This window comes from Dama dama, chromosome 21 (assembly GCF_033118175.1).
Source record: "Dama dama isolate Ldn47 chromosome 21, ASM3311817v1, whole genome shotgun sequence".
In the NCBI taxonomy this organism is placed as follows: Eukaryota; Metazoa; Chordata; class Mammalia; order Artiodactyla; family Cervidae; genus Dama; species Dama dama.
In genome coordinates this window covers 59,208,068-59,220,702 of record NC_083701.1, presented here as the reverse complement: position 1 = coordinate 59,220,702, position 12,635 = coordinate 59,208,068, and the positions used below count along the sequence as shown (strand labels likewise).

At 42.1% G+C, this 12,635-nt stretch overlaps 1 protein-coding gene across 5 annotated transcripts in view; it reads left to right on the top strand.

Annotated features, from left to right (window-relative positions):
* The first annotated feature begins 1,023 nt into the window (after positions 1-1,023).
* RIMS2 (regulating synaptic membrane exocytosis 2) overlaps positions 1,024-12,635 on the top strand; it is a 599,507-nt gene continuing 587,895 nt past the window's right edge. For all 5 annotated transcript variants that reach the window (XM_061123619.1, XM_061123620.1, XM_061123618.1 and 2 more), the window contains exon 1: positions 1,024-1,199. In XM_061123619.1, the coding sequence (XP_060979602.1) occupies positions 1,024-1,199 (176 nt within the window). The remainder of the gene's footprint in view (positions 1,200-12,635) is intronic.

The window sequence follows — 12,635 nt, the reverse complement described above, 5'->3', positions numbered from 1 at the left end:
CAGCAGCAGCGGCGGCGGCGTAGGGAGCGGGCCCTCCGCACCCACTCCAAGGACCACAGGGGCGGTGGCAGCTTGAGGGACTCCAGGCTGGCGCGTTGATGTGGAAGGACCCGCGCCCGACCCTGCTGCGCGTCGGAGGTCGCTGGGATCCGGGCGCTGGCAGCCGCGAAGCCCCGGCCTCGGGACTGTCCGCCGCTAGCCCTTGTCATCCCTACTCCGCTTTCGCTCCCCTGCTTTAGCCCGGAGGGGTGGTCTCCAAGGCTGCCCCCCCGACCCCGGCCCTCTCCTCGTCGTTTCTGGAGGGGGATCCTCCCTCCGCGGCGCCGGGAGCCCAGTGACGCGTCGGTCGGCGGGACGGCTCGGCAGCTTCCCTGGGAAATTCGTCCCGGCTTCCTTACTCCCCTCTGCGCTCCCGCCTCGGCGCCCCTTTTGGCTCGCGGGACGCTGCCTCCCCCGCTCTCGCAGCGAGTTCCCGGGACTCCCCCCAGGGGGCTGGGTCGCAACCACCCCTATCTCTGTTCCCGGGCAGCGCGCGCGGGGCCCTCCGCCTCCGCCGCGGCCGGACACCCTCGCGCCCCGGGCCGGCGCGCCGCCCTCCGGCCCGCTCCCTCCAGTCACCCCACCCTTATCGCCGTCCCCGCCACCTTACTCCACCACCCTCCCCGCGCAGCTCCGCGCCCTCCGCGGCCCGGCCCGGCCTCCCGCTCCTCTTCTCGCTCCAACAGCTCACTTGCCAGCCCTTCGCCCCCCGGGGAAAAAGAAACATTTCTCGGAGCGCACTCGTCAGCCCTGCCTTCCCCCCACCCCGCCGCGCTCGCCCTCCCCTCCCCTGCCCCCCCGCTCTTTTCCATCTTGGGGGAGGGGGGCCGTCGCCTGGGATTGAAGGCCATTGATTTGTATGTGTTTGTCCCGGCGCCGGAGGCTGCCCCAGCCGCCCGCGCGGGTGCCGCCGCCGCCGCCGCCGCCGCCGCCGCCGGTGGAGTTGCCTCCCTGCTTCCCTAGGGTAGTTGGACTCCGCCAAACATGTCGGCTCCTGTCGGGCCGCGGGGCCGCCCGGCTCCCACCCCGGCGGCCTCTCAGCCGCCTCTGCAGCCCGAGATGCCCGACCTCAGCCACCTCACGGAGGAGGAGAGGAAAATCATTCTGGCCGTCATGGATCGGCAGAAGAAAGAAGAGGAGAAGGAGCAGTCGGTGCTCAAGTAAGGACCTGACTCCATCTTCCCGCCTCCCTCCCTCCCTGCCCTCCGCCGCCGCCCCGCCCCCCCCCACCTCGGTCGCTGCCCTGCGGCCGCCGGCGTGCCCGCGGATCGCCGCCCTCCCTTCCCGCCGGCGGCGCCTGGGCCACGAGGGTAGCGACCGCCGCCGGCCGCCTGGGCTAGCTTGCTGGGGCTGTCAGAGCGCAGGGGTGTGTGTGTCGGGGAGGCAGAGCGCTGAGGCCGGCCGCGGCGAGCCTGTGGGCGTTGTAATCCCCCCTCGGCGTCCTTCCGGCTTGCCCCGCCGGGCCAGTTCGGCTGCGGGCCCCGGCGGGGCTCGGGGCTGAACGGGGGCTCCGCGCGTCCCTGGTCGCTTCCCGCCGCCCCCGCGCGGAGGCAGTGACTGGGGCGAGGAATCCAATATGGCCGTGCACAGGTGCTCCCCGGGCCGGGACCCGGGCGGAGGCGCGCCGGCCGGGGAGGAGGGCGCCGCCGGGGGCCGCCGGGGGCCCCCGGGGCCCCGCCTGCGCGGGGCGCTTCTGCCCCCCACAGCCCGCCCCACTGCGGGAAGAGCAGCGCTGCCCACTGTCGCCCCGGGCAGGAGGGCGGCGGTGCGGGCGAGGGGGCCTGTATTACGCGCTGTCGTGTCTCGGGTGGGTGTGCGGCCGCCGCCATCTTCCAGCCCCTCCCCCTCGGCGGGTGTGTAACACCCTGCGCTCTGCCGCTCTCCCTATTTGCAACTAGTAAATCTGCTTAATCCCGAAGAGGCTCCGAAGGGACTCCAGTTCCTCCCGTTACTGCAGCTTGGGATGCTCCCTACCTTGTGAAGTTCTACTTCTCGTGCTCGTAGTCTAGGCAGCGGGATCTTGAGGAGGGTGGGACAGGGAAAGCAGCACCCAGGCACCCAAGACAGTTTAGTGACGGTGTAACTTCAGCACCAGGGAACTGTCCACAGAGAGAGCCAGAGCGCGAGGTCTGCAGGCGTTTGAGATTCCTTTTCTTGTCAGTCTAGCTAAGAGATGTGTTTCAGCAGGTTTGCTTTTAAATGTTTTACGGTTCTTTGACTTCTCGGTTACTACGTGAAGGAGATTGTGCAGAACATGTGTAACCGTTTCTTAATGTTTTTCCAGCTCAATTCTTTCATTTTTTGCTGGAAATGTATTATTCATAAGATTACTTTGTACAGTTTGTATACCAAATATGCGACAGTTCTTTCGTGTCGCCTATTTCTAAATTATGCTTTTCCCATATTCTCCACAGAAACACATAGTTGAAAGTGTAGAGTTCCTCTGGGAAGGAACTAACACACTGACCTCTAATCATGTAAATTCCAAAAAACAGGTTGTTGAATTCAGTATTCTTTAGCACTTAACAAAGAAACAACCCTCTCTACACATATATATTTACATATTTTAATGAAAAATGCTACTTTAAATTATATAACAAACTTATCAAATATCTTTACATGTCCAAGAAAAATACTAGTTCTCAAAAAATACTGAAGGACTAAGAGAGGAAATGTGCTTCTAACATACAAACTGAAATAAAGAATTGCTTCTTCAAAACTAATTTCTGGGTTTGAATAGTTGTTTGGCAATGTGATTTATTAGTAGGCTTGGGAAATGAAAAAAATAGTAAGAGATTTAAGTAGCTTATTTCAACTAGTAAAAAATAAAACAATTATTTTAAAGAGCTCGTTGAGCATACTTCTACCTTTTGCTTAACTTTACCAACAATGTCAACCTTTTGATGACTTAGAGTTTGATATTTGGATATATGAATCTGTATTTTCTTCTTCTTTTTTAGCATGGCTGTGTGCAGGGGGTCTTTTTTTTTTCATTTATTTATATTAGTTGGAGGCTAATTACAATATTGTAGTGGTTTTTGCCATACATTGACATGAATCAGCCATGGATTTACATGTGTTCCCCATCCCGATCCCCCCTCCCTCCCCATCCCATCCCTCTGGGTCATCCTAGTGCACCAGCCCTGAGCACTTGTCTCATGCATCAAACGTGGACTTTTCTTATATTTGTTAGAAGTATTGCCAAAATGATGCTCAAATTAAATGTGGTTTTATTTGTTTGACTCATACTTAAATGTAGGAAGTGTTTTTATTTTTTTTACGGCATGCAGAATTTTGGTATTTATGGGCTAGTTCGCTGTAGTTCCAAATCTATTTATTGTTCCAATATATAGAAACTGAAATGAATTTTTGAGTACTAAATTAAGGATTATTTAAGGTGAACTATATGTTATATTAGGAAAATGTGAAAGGGTTTTTTCAGATAGGTACATGTGAGTATTTTACATTCCTGTGTAAAGCTACATACTGTGCAAATGCATATAAAGTTTGTGCATTCATATTTGCATAGTTTAGGTCGAAACAAGCATTCTCTAAGAACATAGTCATACAGTCTATGAAATTACATTGATGAAAAATCTGTTTGTGTTTATGTAAAATAATCTATTTGCATCTTTACCTAAGTTAGACTTGGAAGGAGTCATACCTCAAAATGATATGCATGGTTTCAGAATTATTTTTGTATTCATTTTAACAAGAAAATATTTAGAGGTTAAATTATAACATGTTTGAAACTTTAATTTTTAATGGTCTTTAAAAATACTTTTGCAGAAACCAACATTATATTGTAAAGCAATTATCCTCCAATTAAAAGTAGAAACTACCTTTTGGCTTTCATAATAAAATAAGATTAGACAAGGAAGATTAGGAAAAGAATAGACTTTATAACAGAATGATAAAAATGAGACAGATTGTTTTGAGGATTTTGACAATTTACTACTATTTTCAATATTGACTCTTAAGTTACAAATGCTATTTATAAGAAAAAAATAGTACTAATATTCTTCAATGATTGCTGTTTGCCATTAAATTTTAGGGGCCATTTGCCTGGTCATGACTATACTTTCTTTCTCTTTAGTGATGTCTGTTTAATTGCATGTTAACATTTATTCTGAGAGAAGGTCATAGGCAGAGAGAAATAAACTGAAATTCAAATTCATGTCTGCTGCCTTTTAACAGCTATGTTAAAAAGTGAGTTCGCTGTGTGAAAAATTGAAACCATTGGATGAAAATATTTTTGCATGATCTGTGAGTTTAAATATTCATATTAAGTATTCATACTAAGTAGAGTGTGGATACCCATGGGCATCATATGATGATGTACTGGATTACAAGAAGAAAATTATTAAAACTTATATTTACATTTCTGTCTGTATTTGAAAAAGAAAGAAATTAAGTTTTATTGATACTTAATATATAGATTGACAATGTGAAGATGCATATAAGTAAATATACATATTTTAACAGTTAATGCCTGATATATTTTTAGTGAGAAAGGTGAGTGATCAAAACTGATTGAGACCACTACAGTAAACTCTCTTCTAAGGAGCGTGAATAATGAAAAACTATTTATATTTAATCATTAACAGTTTCTTCAAGGCCTAGCTGAATATTCACATATTCTGGAAGTCTTTGGTCATCATCAAATGTTGCAGTTTTACATATGAGTGAGATATTAGGACTTTGGAAGCATTTTTATATTCAATAGATCCTTCAATGGATCAGCAATTACTTTTTTTAAATCCTTACATGAGTGCCTTTAACAGTTTTGGTTTGGATAACTCAGTGTATCAGTAATATCTATAATGTTCTTTTATTGATTAAAGTTTTTAAGCCTTGTCTTTCAAGACTGTAAGCTTCTTGAGGGCAGGAATAAAAATGTACTCTTCTTTGGAGTCTCTGTTTTGTAGCATCCGTAACACCTGCACATGGTAGGTATCTAGTAAGCAATGTTGATTTAACTTCGAGTAATGTTCATTAACAAGTAGTTTACCAAACTTGTTGGAAAATGAAATTTTTTGGACTAAGTGCGTAATTTATTTAAAGTTTATATTTTCCAGTGCGTTTTTGTTCTTGTTACTATTTTTTGTTTGTTTTGGGTATGATATGAAAAAAATGTATGAGTAAAGTAAACCCACTGAAATCAATAGAAAAGTATTTTCAGTAAATATTTATTGGGCTTTCTGCTATCCTTGTATCATAGTCTTTTAGATGAGATGTTTTTGAAACAAATTAGAAATTATGTGTTTCTTGCCATGTAAATTATCTTCTCATACACAGTTTAGATTTTCTGTTAATGTCAAAGGGATAATTTGCTCCCCTAATAAAAGAAAACTATAAATAAAAAATTGAGTGATAGATCAAGGTAATGATTTAGATTATATTTAAAACATAGGTAAGAAGTTTTATATTTTTTAATATTTCAGTTTTAAAATACTTTCCAAAATCAGTTTATAAATTTCTTTACTTAATAGGTAATATATACATATGGTACAAAATTTCTTAGCTACTTATTTTCCCTTTCCAGAGGCAACTCCTGTTGCCAGCTTATTTTATACTCTTTCAGAAATATTCTATGCTTTTTTTTTTATTCTATGCTTAAGAGTAGATATGTGTGTATATCAAATATTATGTGTCTCTATACGTATATATGTGTGTGTACACATGTGTGGACATAAAAGGTACAAATATGTTCTGCAGTTTAGTTTTTAGGAGATAATTCCACAGCCATGAATATATAACTCCCTAATTCATTTTAATGCCTGTATGTGTGTGTGTTTGTGCATGCTAAGTCGCTTCAGTCATGTCCCACTCTTTGCGACCCTATAGACTGTAGCTCACCAGGCTCCTCTGTCCTTGGGATTCTCTAGGCAAGAATACTGAAATGGGTTGCCACGCCTTTCTCCAGGGGATCTTCCCAACCAAGGGATCAAACCCAAGTCTCTTATATCTCTTGCATTTGTACATATATCATTTTCCATATGCGTGAATATGTCTCTGGAATAAATTCCTAGAAATGAGATTGTTTGATCAAAAGGTCATAAAGTGTAACCTTTATATTTTTATAATGTATAAAATAAAAAAATTAAATTTTAATGTTGTCACATTTAATTTCATAAAGGAAGTATGCAGAAGTGACATATGCTAGGGAGATTTTCATATATCCTTGCTAACTCAGTATGTGGTAGTCTTTGCCAGTAGTTTTAGTGGAAAATATGCCATTCTAAAATTTAATTGTAGTTTTCTTATTATCAGTGAGATTGAGGGCCGTTTACATTTGTTTAGAGCCTTTTGTATTTCTTTTTCTGTTGGTCATTTTCAGTGATTAGTGGAAGCTCTTTATTTATCACTTGTTCTATGACCTTGTTTATGCCTTTATTTTACAAGTCAAGATTTTTTAAAAATGTATTTAAATTTATTATTATTATTATTGCCTTTGGGTTTTGTGATATGCTTAGAATGATCTTCCTCTTTCTGATATTTAAAATACCATATTTTTTCTTACAGCTAAATGAAATTTTAAGTGTGGCATGTCATCTAAATGATGTAATTTAATCATGAAGACTTAAATAAAAACCATTATTGTACACGCAGTAACCATGGTCATTGCCAAAAACTGAAACTCCGTAGTTTCTAAGGATTCAAAATGCATTTTAAAACATTGCCATTTTATGAGAACATACCTAATAAATTTTTCATATATATTTTATATTTTAAAGTAATTAGGACAATTAAATAGTATCTTCTTGTTGACAATATATCTTGATAAAAATTGATTGTACAGTGTGATGAAGAGAGAGGTAGTAGAGGCAAGTGTGATAGGCCAGATGAATTTTGACTTGAAACCTTACTTCACTAATTAATAACTGCAAGGTCTTGCTTACCTTAATAAGCTCTCTGAGGCCATGTTTCCTCTTCTGTGTTATCTGAGTAATAACACCTGTCCTGAAGGATTGTTGTAATCAGTATAGACCAAGCGTCCTGGCACAAGTAGGTGTGCAATACATCATTGCTACTATCCGTCTATAGATAGGCGTCTCTAAACCTTAATTCTATAGCACTTTTGGATGAAATCTGTCGCCCTGCCCTTTCTTTTGAGAGATTCTTTTTCCTGCCTACTAGGAAGTCAAAATATGCCTGGAGGACTTCTAGGTGACTTCATTCTTTGTCAAGGGCTTCCCTGGCAGCTCAGTTGGTAAAGAATCCGTCTGCAATGCTGGAGACCCCAGTTCGATTCCTGGGTTGGGAGGATCCCTTGGAGAAGGGATAGGCAACCCACTGCGGTATTCATGGGCTTCCCTGGTGGCTCAGAAGGTAAAGAATCTGCCTGCAGGGTTCAATCCCTGGTTAGGAAGATCCCCTGGAGGAAGGCATGGCAACTCACTCCAGTATTCTTGCCTGGAGAATCCCCATGGACAGAGAAGCTTGGTGGGCTACAGTCCATGGGGTCCAAAGAGTTGGACATGACTGAGAGACTAAGTACACAGATTCTTTGCTGGAAAGCTAGGGACAGGGAGAGGGAAGGTGAATTGGAAGCAGTTTCCCTCGCAAAAACCATTATTAAAGAGCCTGATAACAAAGGTTGTGGTGGTGTTCAGTCACTCAGTTGTGTCTGACTATTTGATACCCAATGGACTGCAGCACACCAGGCTTCCCTATCCTTTACCATCTCCCGGAGCTTGCTCAAACTCATGTCCCTCGACTTGGTGATGCCATCCAACCATCTCATCCTCTGTCATCCTCTTCTCCTCCCGCCTTCAGTCTTTTCCAGCATCAAGGTATTTTCTAATGAGTCGACTCTTCACATGAGGTGGCCATAATATTGGAGCTTCAGCTTCAGCATTAGTCCTTCCAATGAATATTCAGGATTGATTTCCTTTAGGATTGACTGGTTTGATCTCCCTGCAGTCCAAGGGACTCTCAAGGGTCTTGTCCAGCACCACAGTTCAAAAGCATCAGTTCTTCAGTGCTCAGTGTTCTTTATGGTCCAGCTCTCACATCCATACATGACTGCTGGAAAAACCATAGCTTTGACTAGATGGACCTTTGTTGGCAAAGTAACTTTTCTGCTTTTTAACGTGCTATCTAGGTTGGTCATAACTTTTCTTCTTTTTAACTATTACACAATCTTTATTATATATGTTGGATTTAACTAGAAGAAATGTTCTTTTTATATATCTTCTTACATCACTTCTAATGAACTTTTGGAAATGTGAGTGTATTTGAGGAAAATATAGGGAGATTAACTTTGGAAAAGACATGTTACAGTTGATGAAGATTCTCTTTCTCTTCCTATGAGCTTACTGAATTATTGCAGAATTTAAAAAAGTGTTTTATTATGAAAGGGAGATAATTTTTGTTGGATTTTGTGATAGGAAATTCTAGAAATATGATTAGAGGTAGGATTATTAGAAAGGGAAAAGTTGAGAATGGGTTTTGACCCAGGAGTGATATAATATTGTTTCTCCTACTTTCTGTCTAAAATTGTTACCAGAAAACTGATGGACAACTAGATAGTATAAATTAGTATAAGAATGAGCAACTTTTATATATATGCATCTCAAAAGCTCTAATTTATGTTTTCCATACAACATAATGCTAGCTAAATGCTTTTTTAAGGCATTTAGAATTAAGAATTTTATAGGGTTTATATGTTATAAACATTTAATATTTTTGTGTAACACACATATAGGTTCTGCTAAACAGAGATGCTGGATAAATGCTCCTTTACACACAGGAAGAAGATGGAATTCTGTATGCCCTTTAGTGTTTTTTCTTCCAAGAAAACCTATGTTCATCTGGGAGGGAAAAATAACAATTTCACATATCCTGCAACTAGGCTTCTGGGATGCTAAAACTGGGAAAAAAGGATACACTAAATAATATAGCTAGGTAGCAATATAACCACAATGGTGTTTATTGATATTTAGTACTTTGGTATTGTTCAGTTGACAGATGGAGATGGTGCTAACATCCATCTTATTTTGTTGGCATATGAGGTGTCTATTATGATAACTGTTGTAGTGGTTTGCTTCTCGGGCACATACATGAAAAATCTGTTTTATCACATGTCACTCACACATAATGCCTTTTGACTAAAAGCTGAAATAGTTAATGCTTTTATTAACACAATTTTTTTTTCTGTCAAAGTGAATTTTGTTGTGGAGGTCGATAGGTGTTCCTCAAAGATTTATATTCCTTTTTCATAGAGTTTCTGTGCAGTAGCTGTCTAGTCCTACCTTTTCCGTCTCCCCTTGTATCTAGATGAGTTCATGTAATTAAGTTCTGGCTGATGACTCTGTGACACTATGGACTGTAGCCTGCCAGGCTCCTCTGTCCATGAGATTCTCCAGGCAAGAATGCTGGAGTGGGTTGCCACGCCCTTCTCCAGGGGATCTTCCTGACCCAGGGATTGAACTTGGATCTTGCATCTCCTGCATTGGTAGCCAGATTCTTTACCAGTAGTGCCACCTGGGCACTGAATTTTGTTATTACAGGTTGATCTCTCTTCAACGATTGGTCTAAGCTAACGAAAGTCTTAACGTGGCCATTGATTCTTGAATGCAGAATTTATTGGGAAATGTCTTTTCCATCCTCTTGGTGACAAGTTGCTGGCTGTACCCCAACTGAGGATTTGTTGTTGAAGGTTGGAGAAAATGCTTACACTGTGCCATAATAGAGATAGTTGCTCAGGGAGTTAAAATAGCATATATACTTATGATGAGACAGAAGAATTCACAATGCTAAGGATCCATTTTAGAACAAATTGAAGCTTCATGTTAAAAGTTTTGCAGGTTGAAGGCTAATAATTAAACTCTGTCTCCAAATTGAAGTGTAGGAAGAGTTATAGAATTGGGAGGTGAATTTTTATAAGACCAGAGGGAGATACAGTTGAATGTTGTTGAATTTTATCGTTGCATGTTACATATTTTCCCATTCACCATTCCAGATCTACTCACTTTCCCCCACTTTGCTGTATACTATAGGAGCTGACCTCTATGGATTTCCCCAGCAGGTCCCCTTGTTCTTAGACCTCCAGTTGGTTTCCGTTGATGTGAGACGTTGGCAGATTGTATGGAAGGAGAATGACATCAGGTTATTTGTTCCCAAGTTTCCTCCATACCAGTCTGGTGGCCCTCTTAGTACAGCTATTTTCTTCCAGTTCTGGAAATTGCTTTCCTCTGTTGCTAGCCACCATACTGCACCGTCTCTTGTTGGTTTCCTTAAACCCTGCTCACATCTTTGTAGAACAGTACCTTTATTAAGCTCTCCTTAGTTACTCAGGTTATGCCGTCTGTTTCCTACCAGGACCCAGACTGACACATTGTAGTTCAGTAAAATTTATTTGGATTATGAATGTGAATGAATCGTGACTTTAGGTATTCACAACCCACCTCCTTCTATATAATCATAGTAATCTTTTTACAAATCCCTCTCTGTATCATGTTCTTTGATTATGCACATCCTCTTGCTTTTTTCCCGATGTGCTGTTTTGTGTCCAGCTCCATTGCTGTGAAGAAATACATCTCTTTGGTGTATTTCCACTAGTTGGGTGTCTCTCCTTTCAATTTTCGTATCATTCTGTAGATGATTTTTATAATGTTTCTGATATTCAATATTAGTTGCTAATCTCTATGTTCTTATTAGTATAACTGGTTTCTTTGATGTCAGGGACCAAGTTTTAATGATCCTTTTATGCCTAGTGTAGTACCAGGCACACAGTTGTCAGTCAATAAACATTTGTTAATGAAACATGCTGCTGCTGCTAAGTCGCATCAGTCGTGTCTGACTCTGTGCGACCCCATAGATGGCAGCCCACCAGGCTCCGCTGTCCCTGGGATTCTCCAGGCAAGAACACTGGAGTGGGTTGCCATTGCCTTGTCCAGTGCATGAAAGTGAAAGGTCAGAGTGAACGTGGTCATCATGGTAATCATTCTAATTTCCTCACCCTTTCCCAGCCTTCAAATATAATCAGTTACCAAACCCTATCTTTGTTATCTCCGAAATATCTTTGAAATCTGTTTCTCTTCATCTGCATTGTCACTGCATTGTTTCATGCCTTTATTGTATTTTCCTTAATCATTTCTAAACAAGGATCTTTACTTGAGGCTCACTTCCTCTAGTCCAGCCTCCCTGTAATAGTACTACACTCTGACACAGTTCATTTTAATATCCCTAGTACTCTTTAGTGACTTACCGTTGCATTTACGATATTGTCCAAACTTCTAGGTCTATCGTGGAAGTCCCTTTGTAATGTTTTATCAGTGTTAAATCCTGGTAGTCTTTCATGAGCATTATCTGTTTTAATTATATTGAAGTGAGTTCCCTATTTTTTTTTCCATCTTCTGTTGTAATTTAGCATATACTGTTCTCTTTGACTAGAAAGCACTAACCACTTTTCCCTGGCTGAGTCTTACTGATTCTTAACTGAGATTCACCTTAGGTTTCCAACTTTGGAAACTGGGTTAGATGACTGTTTGTGCTCATATAACTCTTATTTTATTATACTTTCAGTACCTTAATACTTACTTCTTGGAAGGAAAGTTATGACCAACCTAGACAGCATATTAAAAAGCAGAGACATTACTTTGTCAACAAAGGTCTGTCTAGTCAAGGCTATGGTTTTTCCAGTAGTCATGTATGGATGTGAGAGTTAGACTATAAAGAAAGCTGAGTGCTGAAGAATTGATGCTTTTGAACTGTGGTGTTGGAGAAGACTCTTGAGAGTCCCTTGGACTGCAAGGAGATCCAACCAGCCCATCCTAAAGGAGATCAGTCCTGGGTTTTCATTGGAAGGACTGATGCTGAAGGTGAAACTCCAATACTTTGGCCACCTGATGCGAAGAGCTGACTCATTTGAAACGACCCTGATGCTGGGAAAGATTGAGGGCAAGAGGAGAATAGGACGGCAGAGGATAAGATGGTTGGATGGCATCACCGACTCAACGGACTTGGGTTTGGGTGGACTCTGGGAGTTGATGATGGACAGGAAGGCCTGGCATGCTGTGGTTCATGGGGTCGCAAAGAGTCGGACACGACTGAGCAACTGAAATGAAGTGAACTGAACCTTAATACTCAATAGCCAACATTTGTTGAATGCTTACTGTGCTATTTTATATATTTATCTGATTCAACCACTACAACCATCTTATGAGATAGTTATTACTTTTCCCAGTTTTACAGGTGAAAAAAATGAAGACTTAAGTTGGATGCTCAGAGTTTTCAGTATGGAGCTAGGATGTAAGCCCAAGCAGTCATATTCCACCAGAATTTGTACTTAGAATCCACCTGCAGTCAGAAGACTCGGGTTTGATCCCTGGGTCAGGAAGATCTCCTGGATAAGGGAATGGCTCCCCACTCCAGTATTCTTGCCTGCGAAACCCAATGACAGAGAAGCCTGGCGGGCTACAGTCCACGGGGCCGATCACAGAGTCGGACACAACTGAGCAACTACGCACAGCACAGCATGATAGATTAAGCCACCTTCTGCTGGTGTCCCAGTATTTACTTTACTTTTTTGCTATAGTGTCAAGTATGTCTTTATTTGAAACAGTAGTTAGCATTTTAGAAAATTCTAC